The following is a 19,211-nucleotide window of genomic DNA, read 5'->3' as shown; positions in this document are numbered from 1 at the left end:
TTAATTGTGATTGTGACATAAGCTGTTTAAACAAACCCATACAGTAAGAGCACACACACGCACACAAGGCCTGACCACTGACAACAACCAGATGGCACAGGGAGGCGGCGCCGTAAATTTCTGAGTGTGTATAAATCTGAGTGTTTGTGCTTTTCCAGAGTGTGACACCAAATGATGTGTGTGTCTGCAGAGCACATGCTGGCAGGCATGTAGTGCGAGCTGATATATGTGAATGTGTGTGTGTGTGTGTGTGTGTGTGTGTGTGTGTGTGTGTGTGTGTGTGTCTTTTATGGACATACATGTCCACATACCATCGAAAAGAAAACGTGTAGGGGTCGACTCAGTGCTGGGTGGTGCATGGTTTGTGTCAGTGAATATCTTGCTTCTTCCCAAAACACTTTTTTTTTATGTCTGTCTGTGACTTTCTTTATCTGGGCTGTCTTCCAAAACTTTACTGTTTTTGGGGTTTGTCTTATAACTGCTGCATGACTCTGGGAGAGGTGTCTTATTTTTCTGATGCATGTGTAAAACAGTCTATTTTTGTCGTACAGCCATATTTAATTTGACCTTTCATCCCTGACAAATTAGCGGTAGCTCATTTTTTTACATTTTATTTTATTGTTGAAGTAAGAGTTGTAAAATTCTAACAAATCTGCAAAGTACATCAGACATGAAATTCAACAACAAACCGTAAAGGCACTTTTTGGACAATATGTTTCCTGATATCTTGTTCCATCTAGATTGAACTATCACCACCAGTTTCAGTTCTGACAGTTACATTTTCTGCTTTACTTCCCACAAAACATTTAGACTAGGAAGTGAAATAAAAAGAGGCGGTTCTAACGAGTAACTTCTTGGTTGATGTAACCCTAATTTACAATAAAAAGGGAAAATGGACAGAAAAAAAAACACGTTTCTATTGTCTTAAGAGCCAATGGTTTTCGTTTATATCCTTTTGTTGGCCAAGTGAAACTTGGCGTTACGGATGCTAACCTCAACAGTTTAGTGTCTAAGCTTGTTACAAAGATAGTTTGGATTTCTTAAAGTGAAATCAGTAATGGATCCCTTATCTACATTAGAAAGATTTTGTAGTACAAGGCTAACAGCTAACTAACAGATTCTAGCCTGCTCGAATTGAACTTGTTCATATAAACACATATTATTATATTAGCAGGTATAAGTCTTCTAGGCTTTGTTGTTAAATGTATTCTTTTTCCCCAAGATGAAACATTCCCAAAAGAATGTTGGAAGCCTAACATTGTGTTGGTTGACTTTGCCGACTACAACATCATCTGCGACTTGTCAGTCGGCTGGAACTTAACCCAGCAGACTGACTGTTAGCGGATCTGCCACATCATGCTAGTAAGTTAGCTAATGGCATGAGCTGATGTAATTTCAGAGATGTGGCAAGATAATGGTGACAAACAACAGAGGTCTCTTGTGAAAGTGTACAAGGTCTGCATTTTCAGTATGAGTTATTTTAAATGGCTAAAATAATCAAAAACATTTATGGTTCAGACTAGCTGTTGGCATATCACTGCTATAAGTATTTATTTTTTCTACAAATTTAAGGCAAAATTACATCTTTCTAATGTAAATAAAGGAGATAATACTACATTAACTTTGATTTTAAAATATATTTAAGGCCCCCTGGTCCAGGGGGAAAAGATTATATCACAGTAATTAACTGGTTCTACGACATTATTTACAATTTCTTGACAAAATTAAGTAAACAAATTTCCACATGGTGTATAAAACAAATTCTTGAGCAAATAGATCACATCTTAGTTGGATAAATTTTGAAGAAATAAAACCTTAACAGGGAACGAACTCCGGAGTCGTCGATGTTGGTTTTCTCTGTAGCAGACCAAGGCGTGGTAGTTCGTATGGAGCACTTCGTAATGGTAACTACAGCAGCAGAGTGATTATTTTAAGTAATAGCCAGCTGACTTTTCAGCACCCTCTGGTGGTGGCTTATCAGAAGGCAGCAAAAAGGCTTTTTGATTTATTTAAAACAAAAAACAACTAAAATCTTGCTCTGGCACACATTGATGCATGGGTTTACGCAAGTATTTTAACCAGTTATTTTCACCTATTTTAAGAGGTTGTTATAAAGGAAGATTAAAACTGAGATAAATTTAGCATTTGAACATTTGTCTGAATGTATTTCAATGTACAAGGTGCTAGATGCAACGTAGTCCCTAAACAAACAAACAAAAAAACCCAACAAATGTTCACAATTTAACTTTTACAACCATGCTAGCTGTGAATGTTTGCAGCTGAGCAACTAGTGTTTTTCTGCACATTCTGATTCTTTTCTTACAGTAAAACACGATGCAACTTCACAGGTTAGACAAGAAAGGCAACATAGATGAAACTTTTTATCAGAAAACATGAAGAAATCATTGACAGAAGGGAAGATCAAGAGACTGGTTGGGCTGCATGCCACCCTGAGTCTCTCTGAGTCTTTTTTTAATCTTCCTCTGCTTTGCTGGGCTCATTCTTATTACCATTTACAAGATTTCACCTTTGTCCTCTTTGTTTTCACTTCTCTTTTTCTTTACAGACTTCTTCAGAAAGTTCTCGTTTGATCACAGTTCCTTACAGTATCCAGCAGGAAAAGGAAATCCTTATCCTCTGTCATACTTTCCATACAGTTCATGGTTCTAGTCCAAGTGGTTTTCAGGTCAAGTCAAAGTAAAAATACAAATGAATTAGACTTTAAAAAAAAAAATCACCACAGGTCACATCTCATCTTAAGGCCTATATATGTACAGTACTGTCATGGCACGCTTAGAAAAGTTAAACTCAAGACAGTTTGCTTTGGTTTGATCATTGCGCTTCTTCTGCTACTGTTCAAAAGCCCTTCTTCACATCTTTGATGCAGAAGACGGGTGTGTACATTCTTTGGTTCGGAGATTCGTGGGTATGATTGCTTTATACAACAAAGTTTGTTTGAAACAGGAAGTTCACCGAGATCGTTTTCAGCGGGGATGTCCAAATGATCTTCTTTTGGGAAATCCAAACTGCAAGAATCGACTGCAAATTAGTACTGTCCTCTCATATTGATGATTGCACGTCTCTCAACCGATTTTTCTTTCAGTGGGAAGCAGGAAAGACAAATCCACTCTTCTCTCCCTTTCACCCAAAACTCTTGCAGGGTTCCCAAATGTTTTCCTCAGTTAGTGTGTCAAAAAAGAGGCTCACAATTGTAATCAATTGATATTAAAAAGGTCTCATTGTCTCCATTTCCTCCGTAGTGTCTTGTTTTACCAATCATCTCCCATCACGTTCTCTTAAAGGTCCAAGCGGAAGGCCCCGAAGTAACTGGACGAATCATCGGCATTCACCATAGTAGGAGAGGAGACGGAGACGAAGAGTTCGTCGCCAGCCCTCAGCTCAAACAGGCCCCCCTGGTAGACGGAGTGCAGGGCGTACTCAGCATCTGGAGCCCAGCATTTGGTTCCCACGCCCTTCAGGAGCTGGAAGAACCAGAGAGAGACAATCACAGTGAGTTAACGGTTCATATCCGATTGGTCTGCGTAGAGAAAACCTGACGGCATACCTGTATCGGGCTTGGGTAGGAGGTTTTCTTGTAGACGCACTGCACCAGCTGGTGGCTGACGCTGCGCTGGTCCCCATCACTGGCTGCTGGAGACGGATACCGAAAATATACCTGGAAGTAACCAGGAGCAAAGGATGATTATGACCGGTGCATAATGTTCTTGTTCTTTTTGACAAGTCACGCATACTTAGCTCCACTGCTTTTTAAGAACATTCAGTAGTCAAGGATCTTTTCTGTTGATACAACAGTTGAGTTTTTCAAGTGAGCATTTAGGACCAGTAAAGCTGTGGTTCTCTTTTAAAGAGGCAGTAATATGTATTTTCCAGGCACATAGTGATATTTTATAGCGAAATGAAGTAGCTGTGTTACCTTCAGTTGTTAAAAAGTTGTGTAGATATATGTAAAGTAAGAATGAAAAAAAAATTACTTTGTAATTTAACGGCTTGAAATTGGACCTGTGTCTCTTTAAGAAACTCCGTCTCTTTCTGAAACTCCATCTTCAGGAAGTCATCACAACATGGCTCCTCTATTAAAACCCTTTGGAAACGTTTTTACCAGTGTTGTGCTGTGAAGATCCACCGGTTTGCTAATTGCTGCTGGCTAGTCTGAAGGGGTTCAGTGGGGGAGTGGCAGATACTCTGTCAATTGCAACTTCAAGGAGGAGCTTCGTCTTTGTAGGCGGAGCTAAGTCCACCCAGGCATTTTGCACAGCTGAATGGTTGCCATGGAGATTAAAGAATTTCTTAAACATGCATGAAAGAATTAAGGGAACACTCCAGGAATGTTTTTGATGAGGGAATAACAATATAACATGATGTAAAGCTAAAAAAAATTAGTACATTTTACATAATACTGCCCCTTTAACCTTTCTCTCTCATTTGAACCACTATTATGAGAATCATCACCTGTGAGTACAGGTAGTACCGCCCGTCTTGAGGCACTCGCAGCCTCCCATTGGTCAGCGTCATGTTGTGCAGGTGAGCGCCAAAGCTCTGATTGGCCCACGAGCGGACCACATGGCGACAGGACTGGTGGAGCCCCGCTGTGGGAATCGGATAGGAAGAGAACCCTGCGAGTACACATTAGAAAAGTATAGAAATATTGCAGATTCTCAGCAAGATGGATTGTGCTAAAAAAATTGACAAAAGCTCAACAGCGGAGGCGGCATCTGATAGAGCAGAATGTGAAGGCGAAGCAGTGATGAGATGCACTGTGACCAAAGTCGGCAGCTGCACAATTCAAACGACTTTCAAAAAGAATTAAAATTTAGTGGTAGTGTAACAATATGTAACTTACGTGACTTTTTACGTGACTCTTTAATTCATCAAAGCACATGTTTTAGTGTTTATGCATATTAAGCTATTTTGTAATTGTATATAATCTGGATAACATTTTTTGACATCTCATGCTGACTTCTAGACACATAATTTGGAAAGGGAGCACATTATCTGAGTTGATGTCAAAAATGGTTTTAATGTCAAGCTGTATATTGGCCTAAATCAGAAGGAGGATGTATCTATCCGTTCTGCCATATTTTCACTGCTGCTGTTCCGTAATTACTACTCTAGACGGTGCAGTTCTGGATTATTATCTTCCTTATTATTGTTGAGTCACGTTGCGTGATCCAGCTCTCTTATGTAAACCAAAACCCAAATGGAGAACAGGAAATACAAATGAGTTTAGCCTGTAGCTCAGATTAGTTATCATCTATGCAGATGACACTCAGCTCTATGACAATGTAACCAGGTGACGAACCCACTGAAATGTTCAGTAGATTCATAGAACAAATCAATGCCTGGTTGTGGCACAGCTTTCTCCAGCTGAATAGAAACAACACTGGTTCACATAAGGTGAACTTATGAACAGCAGTAGGGCAGCTAAGCTAACATGCTTTGGTTTTTCTCGGCAGTTGCAGGATAAACGCTTCCTCTATGTCATCAGAGGACTTCCCTCGGTGTGTGTCTCACTGCTGAACTTCCTTATGAGAAATCCAGGCTGAATGTGTGAACCTCACCCTCTCGTCCTCCTTCCCTTACACACACACGCAAACACACATACATTCCTTGCCCTTTGTCAACGCAGTGGAAACAACATCATGCAGCCTTTGCCAGATTGTTAACTCCCTTAGATTTGCACGCCAGTTTCAAATGAAATGCCAAAGTCTGGATAACAGGCAGAAGAAAAGTCCAACTGCAAAGTATGTTTAACAACACAAGCAGTTGTTTAATCATCATTTATAACCAGTAAATGTCTCTGCTAAGTGATTTTGGGTGCCCATCTTACTGGATGCTGACCATAAAATAACTGACGGGTTGAGCAATTGTATTCCTCTTCGGATGGCTCTGAATTGCAAAAGAAACAGGATTTCAGCTGTTTCGAATGAAATCAGGGCTTTTGAAGGACTTGTTTAAACCAAATCTGAGCTGGGAAAATTGAAAAATCTAAAAACACATATGTTTGTCCTGGAGAGCAGACATTGATATGAAAGTAAAGATGATTTAAAGAACATTTAATGCAATCCGTGTGAGTTAGCATGAACAACAGCTGCTCCTGTGAAGTGTCTTCCCCACTGTTTGTGTCTGTTCGTCGTTAAAAACGAGATTGCTAATGCCTTTTGACAAAGTTCTGCTGGGATTTGTATTCCTGTAAACCGATTCAACATGGTGCTCCGCTCAGATCAGACCTTAGCATCATTTGAACAGACGCGTGTTGGCAAAGGGGAAATCACGTTCAGCATCTTCGCCGTTTCCACCGTTGCTTAAACGGAGGATCCTGGGTGACTTTCATCCCCCCATCTCACCTTGAGAGCTGGTGTCCCGAAGAGTCAGGTGGGCAGACGGCCTCTGGACCACGGAGCTCATGAACTTTGAGTTGTTGAAAGAGCGAGGCATTGTTCTCGCCTCTGTCAGGGAGAAAAGAAAACCTTAGGAAAGAATGCTGCGGATGAATAATAGGGTGTGTGTAAGAGAGAGAGAGAGATGCTCACCAATGAAGGTTTGTTTGGAGATGATGTTCTCTGTCACCTGAAAGAAGATGGGAACACTTGGATCAACAAAAATGCCACGAATGACAATAAATATTCTATACGGGTTTTTTTTCCCTCAAACATTTCTGGTTAATAAAAGCAGAACTCGAGGATTTTACACAACCATCAGGCCATGATCGAAAATCCAGAGGAGGTTACTTTGAAGAGAGTAAGAAAACCTCAAATAACTGTATCACATCTGTTCTTTTTTGTAATGTGTACGAATGTACAAATTTAATCTCACTGCCAAACTTTTGATCTGTTCTGATCATTCCGTTGCTTTTTTCTATAACTTTACTGGAAGTGGTTTTCAGAAGTTGCGTATTCTTAAAAAAACTCAAGATTGACAGTGGGAACAAAAACCACATTATAGAAACATCCTTAGTTTTGGGTAATGTTGAAGATTTCTCCATTATACTTTAATTAGAAGCAAACGACTTACTTCTAAAGGACAATATGTAAAGATAATTGAAGTAGAAAGTACTGAAAGCATAAATAATATCAGTGTGTTGGATGTTTTTCAATTTATCGTTAACCAATTTAAGTTGCAGTAACTTTAGTTTACCCTCCCCCTTTAGCTCTAGAGGAGCTCGGTCTTTTCACTGATTATCTGTTTCATATTCATATTACAACATATTGACACTTTTAACAAAGATGTAAAAAACATATTTTTGTGAAAATTACATTCTGCAGCTTTAACTGTCACAACAAAAACACTTAAATCCAACTACAAAAAGGTCAACATGACATACTGATATTCACTTGTGATTAAAAGCTTTTTATTTTCTGGAACAAAAGTCTGCTGATGCTATTCTCGGCGTAAGTGAGTAAATCACAGATACCGTAATATGAATTATAACTTAACACCATACAAACTATCCCTCCTCTCATCCTTTCATCCCATCTCTGCTCCACATCCTGTTTCCCTTGATGGATGTAAACACACAGACCGACTGTCTATTCTCACACGCTGGCTCTTTCCAACCCTTTCACACAGTAAAGCATGTCCTCGTTTCACTTCGCCTTTAAAGACATAATCGTTTTCGCTTGGTAGCGCGTCCTTTTGATCCTCCTTATTCTTTCTTTCTTTTTTTTTTGTTCTTTCCAAGATAACTTTTTATGGCTTTTCTCTCCGTTTTCCTGCCTCCCTCCGATCGTAGTCATGCAGTCCCTCTCCGGCACCCTGAAGCGAGCAACCGAATCCCGGCTGTTTCACTTTTCCCTAATTAATTTGCAGAGCAAACCGCAAAAATCCTATATATGTGCTTCGCTTCACCTCATATTCTGAAGGTGATGTGTTTTTCTTGGCCTCAGTTTTTTTTTCCTCCCCATGCCGTGCACTCAGCTGAACCTGTAAATTGAACGTGATCGCTAAATGCCAGGGGGTTTGGGGTATTTCAGTAAATGAAGCTGCCCTGACATTTCCCCTCCTCACCCCATTGGTGTATAAAACACGGCGAAGAGTAAATGGTGTCTAATCCGCCGCTGTGGCTCGTCTCGCTACGCGTAGCGTGCCGGTCTCGGCTCCCACATGTCCCCGAAACAGGAAAATTACTCCCACACACACTTCAAGACAAGAAAATTGCCAACAGATTTTCTGCCCCGCATCTGGCTGCAACTAAACGGGGGAATCTTGTAGGAGCGACAACCCTTCAGGTGACCAGAAAACAGTGTTTTCAAAATAGGAGATCAAAATGTCGGCTGAGTGTAAAGGTAAAAGGCTCACAGAAAAAAAAAAAAAGCCATCAGAGGTGCTTTCTGTTGGTATTTCGGCGGCTGCGTGAACATTTTGATACTTTTTGATGGAGTGTGGGAAACCTCCATCGTTCTGGATTAACACAAATTAATAACGTCTACTCTTAAACTGATAGGATATATCACTCTGACAAAGTCACAACTCAACAATAGCTTAAAATATATATTTTAAAGAACTTCTGATGAAGCGTGTCGCTCCAAGCAGGATCCTGTTTTAGATAAATCAGACCGAATGGCGTCCGACAGGAGAGGAATGAGCTGAAAGGCTTGAACTATGGTGCAAACACACCTGAATCCCTCACAGCTATGATTCTCAGAAGAGGACAAGATGTGATAAAATCCCAATAAACCCGGCGGGTCATCACAGCCTGGACTCCGCCGGTGATTTAAGGTCGACGAACGCACGATAAATAATTTCCACCATCTGTCTTTTGGTCACAGGCTGAAATCGTTACTCACTGATAAGTCATGTGGAATGAGAAATGTCCACCGAATAATCCACTTCTCTAGAGGTTCGCCCGCTAATTATTAAAATTCCCTTAGTCAGGACAGAGATGCTCGCGCCGCTTGACCCCTATAAAGTGGAGATCTGAGAGGCTTTACTCGGATTCCTCGGGGATTCAGCTTCAACAAACGGAAATGCGGTGCAAAGTTTACAATGAATGTCATCCTGCGCCGAGACCAGACGGAGAACTAAACCCGAAACACAGCTGCCATATGTCTTTCTGTTTCTTCTGACGCAAAGCAAATGCACATTTGACTCTTAATTTTGCTTGTTTGCTAAATCATGTCATGTAGATCCGAGCTTAGTGCTCGTATAGACAGACTTGGGAACTTGTCAGAAAACAGAATGCTTTTTTTTTTTATTTTCGTGAAGTTGAGTTTTCATGTGTTTTCGACAAAAAGCAGATGATTGTGATTTAGGAGGTTGAAGCAAAATTCTTTTCAGGATTTTCACTGTAAAAACCTATATTAGGAAAAACCTAACAAAAAAAGAGATGGATGGGAGCAGAGTGCTGACAGGCACCCATCTGAGACTACATCTCAGACTACATCTCAGATAGCCTTTCACACCGACTCACTGATCACTTTCTGTTCCTGCTGGTTGTTTTTACACAGTTTCTTTTAGTTAAGAGTGCTTTTATACACACGTGTATATATACATATACACATCCAGCTATACTTACACTCTTCCCAATGATCCATAGATGTCACCAAAGAGTGTAGGAACTCTGAGTTAGAATAGAATGTACTTTATTGTCCCCTATGGGAAATGTGTCATGGACTCCAGCGTGTGTATTGCATTGTAGCAGCTGCCCAAACAAACAATAAATACACATTCGGTACATAAGAACAACTAGAAGCGTAGACGACATTCACAACGGTTTAAAAACAACAGAAAACCAAAGTTATTGTACATCTTCCAGGTCTCAACTCATTGTCCATTCAAATTTTTGATGACATCAGGTACAAAAGTGTATTTAAAGTGGTTCAGTTTAGTTTTTGGGATTCTGTACCTTCTACCTGTGGGGTACAACTCTTAAACACTCTTGAAAATTCTCAAAAAAAAATGTAGAATACAATTTCTAGTGGATAAAAATGGGGAAAAAAAGAAAACGTTTTAGGCATTACAAATGAGGAATTTATGAAAAATAATACATTGTTATAGTGCGTATTATTGCACGCTGGTTCAAAAATGCAAATGGGCCATTTAAATGTGTTTTTTTTTGCCTCTGCAGCATTTATAATTTAGTTTTAAACTGAAACCCTTTTTTAAATTGGATTTGGTTTAGATGACAAACAAAGCATTGGAAAATGCTTATAAATTAAAAAAAGAGAAAAAACACATGAGTTAACTTGCAGTTTAAAAGTTATCTGAATGTTATCTATTAGTCCAGATTAGTCGGGGCTTAAGAATGACAGATTGTCTAACTGGTCTAAGTTTAAGCCCTTTGCTGAATTGTGGACCCAGTTTTATTGAAATGTTTTTTTTTTGTTTTGTTTTTACACTTAAAATAAAAACAAACCTGGTTAATGTTTTGCCCTCAGGGATACAAAATGTTAAAAAACAAAAAAATATGGAAAGAATTTCACTCTGTGAAACACTGAAGTAGAGAACATTGTCAACAATAATATTTCCATTTGGAAACTGCTAAAGCGCGACTGGGCTAAACCCAAATCTGAACCATACATTTGAAACGTGCCAGGGTTTATTTCATCCACAAAGTTTTTCGTTAGTTCGTTTTCTCTTTGCGTTTTCTTTGCGCTTCCAGTCCTAATGAGCGCATGATCGGCTGTCACAGTGTTTTAAAGTGAAATGCTACACCTCTGCCCTCGTTAAGGGGCTCCACTTTTGAGTCAAATAAATCAGCGTGGAGCCTCTGATGTGTCTACCCTCTAAGTTAGAGTTTACCGCCTGTGCGACCTTTAGTGGGGGCAAGTTGGATAGAGTGACACCAGGCTACGGTTGTGTGTGTGTGTAGGCAGTCTACATGGCTTTCCAGCTGCAGCAACAACAACAAATAAGCCCTGAACTCTCCTCTTTTACTTTCTTTCGGATAACAAACGGATAAAAATAGATTTTTTTTTTACATGCCATGCTTTGTGCAGAAGCACACAATCTTACCAAGTATTTTTGGGCTGGTTTGTAGTTACTACACTTGAATTAAGACAAAACTAACATACAAGTAACTTTTCAGGAAGCTACATGAGCTTGTTATAAGTCAGTAATTCCTGAATATCGATTAAAAAGTACGACTTTCACTTCTAACATGGGAAAAACATCTTGTTCCTTATCTTTTAACATCTTGTTCCTTATATCTTTTACCTTCTTTTGAGGATATTTTTTGCAGTGAAAAACATGAGGGAGTCTGAAGGAAAAAAAAAAACACTTGTCCATAAACTTACTTTACAAGCAAATATAAAGTGTGTTTGGCAGGGAATGATGTCTTTATTGCCTGTGTATATTTGCAATTAGAATGAAAAATAAATAATTTTTGCTATCAAGTTGATTCTAAATTGAGTACAGATTATTAATTTAAATATAACACCCAAAAGATATAAATATGTGTTTTTAATAACTCTAACCACTAGATTTTAAACTGTTACCCATATGATTCCTTGTTTGTGTAAAATATGCATCAACAGGTGTTAGGGGAACACATTTAACAGCTTTGCTGTGTGGTGCCTTTAGCCAATGTTCTACAGGGGGTTAGCATAGAGAGTGCTCATTTATAATTTATAAGTTTCTTGCAGTTTGTATTGATTAAGTTTTTTACACCAACATTCTCCCAAAATTTTCTGTTGCTTGACCAATATTGAGTAATTTGTTGTCATTATAACGCCCAGTCAACAGGGGGAGTTTTCTGATAAATTTGCACCAATTTTCAGGACGGTTCTTGAGATAATCTTAGGAGATATTCCTGCTGTGTTAAGAGTTATCTGGTCTGCACAGAAAGACGTCAGGAACTCTCCGGGCTAAAATCAGGGATATTCAGTGGGTTTGTCTTGGCTCAATACTGCAACATGTGTGGTGTTCCCCGATGACAAATGACAACACAACCTGTTGAATGTGACGTTTGTTTAGCCAATCAGAAATCTAGGTGTCGAAAATACAAAAGGGAATTAAAAATACACAGAAGATAAAACTGCAGAGGCGAACCTGAAAGTCTGGCTGACATTAGGAGACATCTTTGTATCGTAGTTTTCTCTGTTAAATATAGTCTACAAACTATTGCGTCTTCCCAGTCAGCCACGTTTGTTTACTCTGAAGTCACATTTGGTCTTGAGAGGTTTTGTGAGATTTTCCATCTGACATCTGAATGTTGGTGATTGAAATCTCTTTGTGTGTGGTACGTTGGTCCCGTTGTCTGGCCAAACCTGTTATACCTTAGATATTTTTATTGTCTCAAGTTCTGAAAATCAGATAATATTTTTCAAATCTTGCGGGGTGAACCAGGCAAGACTGGAAACTTGGACAGTCTTACAAAACCTGAAAATTGTCAACAAATTCTGATCAAGCACCTGTAGTTCCTGTACTTTTCCTTTACCAAGCAATGGAGATTAAGGCTCCTTTGCTTGGTAAAGGATCACGGTTCCCCATCAGACAGTTTGAGACAGCTTCTGTCTTTAGTTTGTTAAAAGTCAGCACAGCAACAAAAAATCGAAGTGATGGTTAAAACATTATGTCTTGTGTTGCTGGACTAAGTTATGAATGCTACAGCTCTATAAGGCCGTCTGGTTCAGATTGGGCATTGAATGTTCGACACCGTCCACCACATTAATATGTTTATCTCTTCACAGAAGACTATGCAAAAGTCATATTAAAAAAGTGTAAGTCTGTTCCCCAAACAGGCTATTTTGCCATTTCATGAGAATACAAAGTGGTAATGGCTTAATTAGGAAAAACATACTGAATGGAAAGCACTATTTCCACTGGTTTTATGAGGTAAACAAAAGTTTACCACACAAACTTTGCAGAACAAATGGGTCAAAAGTCAGTGGGAATGGAGAGGAGAGTCGAAAGCAAAAGATGACGGACAATTATGGGGAACAAGAGAAGTGGAATGAGATACAAAAAAGTTGGGAAAACACAGAGAAGAGTCAGGTGGGGGAAGTATGAAGAAAGCAAAGATCCTGCCTGACTGAAAGAGAGGATTGAGAGTCGAAAAAGACGAAGAGTGAAAGACGGGCAAGTATGCACATGAAGTAGGGCTTTTTTTCTTCTTCTGCAGATTAGCAGTAGCTGCAACCCAATACTTTAATACGCATGGACAGGCCTGAGCTGGAAGTGTGTCTGTGTGTGTGCGTGTTGGAGAGTATATTTGTGCTACTGTGACAAGTTCTTATCAGCTCTAATCTGGTCTGAGAGGCAACTCATTCCTCACTGTCTGAGAGTCGCAGTCCAACCAGTGTCTCCATGTTTGTGAGTCTAATAAAGCTCAGTTCAAGATCAACAAGGAACTTCAACTGCTAACACAAATAGTCTGAGAAAGAAAATGCACATGTTTGTCTCTTTTAAAAAATATAGTAAGTTTATTATTATTATTATTATTTTTGGTCGCGCTGAGAGAAATGAAGCAGTTCTGTTTCAAATAGCTGGCATACTTAGAAACACAAGTCATTACACATGTCTGCTATTAAGAGTTTTTTTTTTTTTGCGCATTTGCCTTAACGCAAACCAAACACGTCTTCATTAAGAGCCGGTCTTCCTGACAACAGCCTGTTTTCCTTTATTATTAAATCTCATTCAAAGCCAAACCAGAAATGTGACTTCAAAATGATAATCCCCATACGAGAGCAACCTTCGCTTGTAGGGTTTGCTGTATCGAATTAAAGGCGCTGTAAAGCCAGCTTTTAGCATTAATTTAGTGGCCAACTCAGAAATAAGGACCCAATTCACAAAAAGAGCCTAGAGTGCAAAGACATCTGTAGACCTCCTAGAAAAGAAAGTCTTGTTTAAATCCATCACAAGTGTGTACATAGAAAGAAACCCAGATGCATCAGACTGTGTGCACACTTGGACCCAAGCACATTTTCCTTGGTCAGATTTTAGCCGTCGTAGGATTTCCTCATTGACTTTGGCAAAAGACTGCAAGAGTTGTCTCCCACCAGTGCTAGACTCTTGCGTTTGCTTTGGTTGCATTTACCCAGAATGCCCAGCGCTACGATCCACTTCCTGCTTTTGTTAGCGGTATCTGGTCCGCTTTGCGTCCACATATGTATTGGAACCGCACCGGAGTTCGCTTCAACCGAACCACAACCGAGGTTTTTAGGCGGACCAGAGTTCGCTTTTTTGATTCACATTAGAGTTTGATTGTGTGTTCACACCTCTCCCGCAACTGAATCGGACTTTCTAGGCAACTGAAATAGAGTTCGACTAATGCGGACTAAACTGGGCTGGTGTGAACGCAACCCTTACAAAGATAGAAGCTACTAAATGAGAGGTCCATTAAAAAAACTCAACTCTTTATATTCTCTCTGCAAAAACAGTCACGATGTGCGTCACACGTCTGAGCGTCAAATGTACTATTATTATAAAAGAATGTGCTATTGAATTGAACTGAGAGTAGGAATGTAGCATTTCAATCTTCATTTGTTTACTCACAAAATGTCTGTGAAGACAAAGGCGCAGACTACTCAGAAACTAACCAGCAAAAAAAATACCGGGCCTGGATTTCCCTCCTGGAGCTTTTTGTCCTTGTGACCCGAAGTCACCAAGAAGCAACGACTCCGATTCAGTTTTTTTTCCATCCCTGCTGTTCAGTATGATGAATGAATCCTCAAACCGATTCTGCGCCAGCGTGGTTAAGCTGCAGCTCTGAGCCCAGATGTAAAACGCTTCATCTAATCAACAAAACAAGTTTGACACACGCACACGGAAACACACACTCATTCGTTTTACATGACATTCAGCGTGATTTGTGCCCCTGCTGCGCTCTCGCTGCCAGTCTCCGTAGCTCGCTACACTCAATTTTCTGTCCAGTCGGAATGGTTTTAAGTCTTTTCATGTTCGCTTCAACATCTGATTCTCATTGTTTCTGCCATGTTTTTTGTTAGTTTTATTTTTTCTTTTAGTTGTGCGCGCCCTAAGAGTCCTTGGACCCCAAGCAGGGCCCGTGTTTCTTATTTTTTACAGAACTATGCAAAAAGTCCCAAGTCTTGCCACATAGTCTTGATTGTATTTATAAATACAATTCAGAGAGGAGAGTCAGAGAGGCACAAAAATGTCCCACTGTCACAGGCGATTGATCAAGGGTGACACTTGTTTTTGTTTTTCAGTATGAAATTTTCGCTGACACATTAAATTTAGCTTAAAAAAGTAAGCACAAAATCTAAAAACAACCTGAAAACGACGCCCTGTTAGCGTTTACGAACGTTTTCAATGATGATAAAACAAAACACTTGGAGCACGCTGTATTCAGGACTACAGATTCAACAAAAATCCCAAACCAGTCTGCCCCTGCCTGGGACTTCACGGTCCACCATGGAGCATATTTTAGATATTTCCCAGAAACCGAATCTTTCACTGGTGTTCTTTGGATTCACGTTCATCCACACCTGGCTTCCAGACTTTTGATGCCACAATTTATCTTCATAAGTTATCTTCTCTGGAAAAAAAAATCCAGTTATTGAGATGTTAAAAGTGAATCTCAACCTTCAGAGAGCGGGGAAATAAAATGAAAATCTTGCCGTAGGCGTATTTTAATGTAATTCCACTGGACTGTGTGCAGTTGAGTGTCGGATCCTAGATGCTTTTCATTATTCCATACTCTGAAAATACATTCCTCTGGTCATCTGACTGGCAGCTTTGCAGCCCTGCTCAGAAGCACTTTATCTCTGAAAAGCACAGAGGAAAAGTTTTTTTTAAACATTTTTTTATGACAGGTAATGTGCCCCAGTGCCTCGCTCGATGCCAGCCTGATAGCCGACCTGTTTACTGAGGGAGTTTCCTGCCGCACTAACGCTGCGTTCGCTTAAGGAAGTGGTTGAATTTACTGAGAAGAAAAATAGAGTTAGGTCGACATTTAAACTTTGGTTTCACCGGGTAATTAAGTCGGTTTGCTTGCCCACTTTGTCGGTTTCACATTAAAGCGCTGCAGACGCTACAGAGTTACCGCCTTGCATGTGCTTTGGTGGGTAGTTTCTGTGTTGTTTTAATAATGTATTTCAATGCATAAAGCACACACACACGTTTTTCCTCGTCACATTTTCACTGTATCTTTTTTTATCGGCTTTTACAACACACTTACGACGGGCAAGGACATAAACAGCATGAGTTCAGGTCAGGGGTAAGGTCAAAGGTCTCAGTCTAAGTTTCATTTCCCAAGAAAAGAACATGAACAAATACAAAGGTAATACATAATTCACAAAATCTTACCAAGTGTTCGGTGAGTTGTTTCTGTCTTTTGTCTCGTTTCTATGCAAATATCTTGGTACGCTTGAAATAAGAAAATTAACTTGATATGGAACCTTGTTTTAAGTCAGCAGTTCCTTGATATTAATGAAAAACAAGACGAATGTGTTGTTACGAGTGAAATAATCTGACAGCAATTAGTACTTTTTTTGGTATCAATATTAAGGGATTATTCACTTAAAGCTCCTACATTTTGTAAATAAGTTAATTTAATGTTGGTTTCAAGTGTATTAAGACACTTGCACTAAGAACTAGACAAAAGAAATACTTGGTAAAATGTTGTTTATATACATTTTAATGTTTGAATTGACTCTTATTGTTTAAAAAAAAAACAACAACAAAAAAACATGAATTTTAGGGGAAAACCAGCCATGTGTGAGAACTGTGTGTGTCTTTAAAGAAGAGTTTAAAGCAGAACGATCCATGCATGTAAACACAGCGAAGGCATCCCCGTATCTCCCTTCCTGGGCTCTCCGTGGTTTTCCTGGTTTCAGTCAGAACTTTGGCCTTGTCAGTCGTTCGTTATGGGAGTGATGCGTAAGACAAAACAAATTCTTCCCCAGGCCTCCACTTCAGGGAAAACAAAGCAAAAGGAGCCTGAATTCATCTGGCTGGTAAACAGCAGCATAATTAGTCCACTGTTAAGTTATGTGGGCTTCAAAACCCATATTTGGCCAAATGTTGGGAGTAAAACATGTAAGACAACATAATTGTTAGATTGAACGTGCAATTACGGAGGACCTCTGGATTCAATAATAATAAAACTGGTCTCTGGCCAAAGCCTGTGGTTGAAAGTTAGTTTAAATCAACATGCGTTCAGGTGTGCAACATTAGTAAACTGGCAGTTCTTTACTTCTCTGTTGAATGGAAACTTTGTGAATGCACAAGGTTATACCTCATCAACGCTTCATTCGAAACTAAGTTTATGTTTGTATATCAATATCTGTAGGGGTTAGATGGAGCTACAATACTAGAGATGTTTTCGACCAATCAGTGCTATTGCTAATGCTAGCCTAAGGCGGTGCTAAGGCTAACTAAAGACAGTCATCTAAAACCATAAAACCTGTAAATTAGAACTTTTGTTGGATATTCAATTTTAATTTTTATGGACTTGGCAAATGGTCTAACATAAAGTTTACAGTTTTATTAATAATTTATTTTATTTTATTTTTTACCTTTTAAATCCACAATGACTTGCTGACCCATTTGGAGTCAGAAAACATTGTTCAGTTCTCAGAAATATCCTGTAATCTAGTTTATTGTTGAGCAGTTAAACACACAAAAAAATCATAAAAATTTGTTTGATACTTTTTATTTCTTTTTATGGTCCCCAGATACAATAATTGCATCCAATCAAATGATCAAACATAGAGATATTAATAGGCGCTCTCATTGGACCAATAGTGGGGGAAAAAAAGTTCAAACAGCAGAAATAACAATCACAGCCACACTATCAAATATCATTTTCTTCTGCCAACTTAGAACATTTAAAATCGTTGCCTTACTAAATCAGATCTCAGGTTTGAATCTCGTCTTTCTGTGTGGATTTTGCACGTTCTGCCAAAGCATGTATGTGTTTCATGTTTTTTTTTATTTTTTTTATTTTTTTTTTTTACTTTAATTTGATCCCAAAAACAAATCCTTTCTTGATCTTAAACTGATTGGGAATCCACTTAAAAAGACTGCTTTGGTGTATAAAACCACAGCAAATTTTGTAAAAACACCAAAATCAAGAGCATGTCAGCTTTTTCTCTTGACTTTGTTTCAGTTTTCCCAAACTGGCTGCTGGGAGCGTGGAAGTGCATGTCGTCCACATGTTGTTTCGTAACAGTAGAACAATCAGAGCTGCGGCACAAATGTCACAACTTTTCTTTGCCGTTCTCTTGGAGATCCGCGACGGTTTCGATTGGTCTGTTGGGACTCAGTTCAAAATTAGTCTCCAGATTTGTTGTCCCTTGCAGCTCAGAACATGTTGGACACTTTATCTCAAATGCCAAGTGTATGTACGGGGCATTAAGTGTCCCCGTCCAAGGCGAGCCTCCGCTAAATATAGCAACAAACTGCTTTCCAAAGCATGTTTATAGGGAGGCTCTGTTCCTGCACCGACAAGCTCTGACTCCATCGCTGTTCTTTGCACATTGGCAAATTTACAAGCTGATACGCAATAATAATGAAAGACAATAAAAAAAAAACCTCACACACAATCAAAACAGATTTACCAGCAGAGTGTTGTCCAGCAGTTGGAGCCCATCTGCTGCATCTGGCAGGTCAAAACAAAAGCTCGTGATTTTGGAGTGTAGCATCTCCAGAAATAAAGAAAAACACACTCACACACAGCTCTCCCAAAAATATTTCAACTAAAAGCAAATCCGGAGAGACTCTTCAAGGTCGCAAGGTGGTGAGGATCAAGCTCTCCTTGTTTAGCTTGTCAAAATAACCCCATTCATCAAATGTGATTCATTCTTTCTGCTTACAGAGTGATGACTTTATTGGACCTCTATCTCACTGCTGTATTTATGCCAACTCTTCCATTTAGATTCTCATACGGACAGGATGGAAATCAAATCTGTGGTCCAAGAGAACATCCTAGGATAAAAGATAAAAGTCGGAGACCATGTGGTCAAGACAGCACGTGTACGCAAAGAGTTCAGGGCCTTAAAAAGAAGAAGAAGAAGAAAAAAGACCCCGATGTGGCTGTGGGGGGGGTCTGCACACAATTTATTCTAGCCCAGGAGGAAACCTCATAAAAGCCCAATCAACAAGAAGCTCGTTGAAACCGTGACGCCACCAAAACGCTGAATTGTCAAGGCCTCAACAAAGCCGGCACTATTTTCTTAAAGAGATCCTGTCGGGCCGAGACGCACCAACAGAAACACTGTTGAGTTCTTGGACTGGCGCTCGGAGCCAGAGAGAGGGAGAGCGGGGAGAAACCGGACCAGTTGTGACGCAAC

General features: G+C 39.5%; 1 protein-coding gene across 1 annotated transcript in view; it reads right to left on the bottom strand.

Annotated features, from left to right (window-relative positions):
- Positions 1–598: 598 nt before the first annotated feature.
- Positions 599–19,211, bottom strand: part of tnfsf10l (TNF superfamily member 10, like) — a 67,748-nt gene continuing 49,135 nt past the window's right edge. Inside the window, exons 3-7 of the mRNA XM_007561738.2 lie at positions 6,552–6,588; positions 6,366–6,467; positions 4,471–4,634; positions 3,566–3,676; positions 599–3,482 (exon numbers count right to left, since the gene is read on the bottom strand). Of these exons, the coding sequence (XP_007561800.1) occupies positions 3,297–3,482; positions 3,566–3,676; positions 4,471–4,634; positions 6,366–6,467; positions 6,552–6,588 (600 nt within the window). The 3' untranslated portion in view covers positions 599–3,296. The remainder of the gene's footprint in view (positions 3,483–3,565; positions 3,677–4,470; positions 4,635–6,365; positions 6,468–6,551; positions 6,589–19,211) is intronic.

This window comes from Poecilia formosa, unplaced genomic scaffold, assembly GCF_000485575.1.
Source record: "Poecilia formosa unplaced genomic scaffold, Poecilia_formosa-5.1.2 Scaffold130, whole genome shotgun sequence".
Lineage (NCBI taxonomy): Eukaryota > Metazoa > Chordata > Actinopteri > Cyprinodontiformes > Poeciliidae > Poecilia > Poecilia formosa.
The sequence above is the reverse complement of the archived record's forward strand: the minus strand, read 5'-3'. Positions and strand labels throughout refer to the sequence as shown.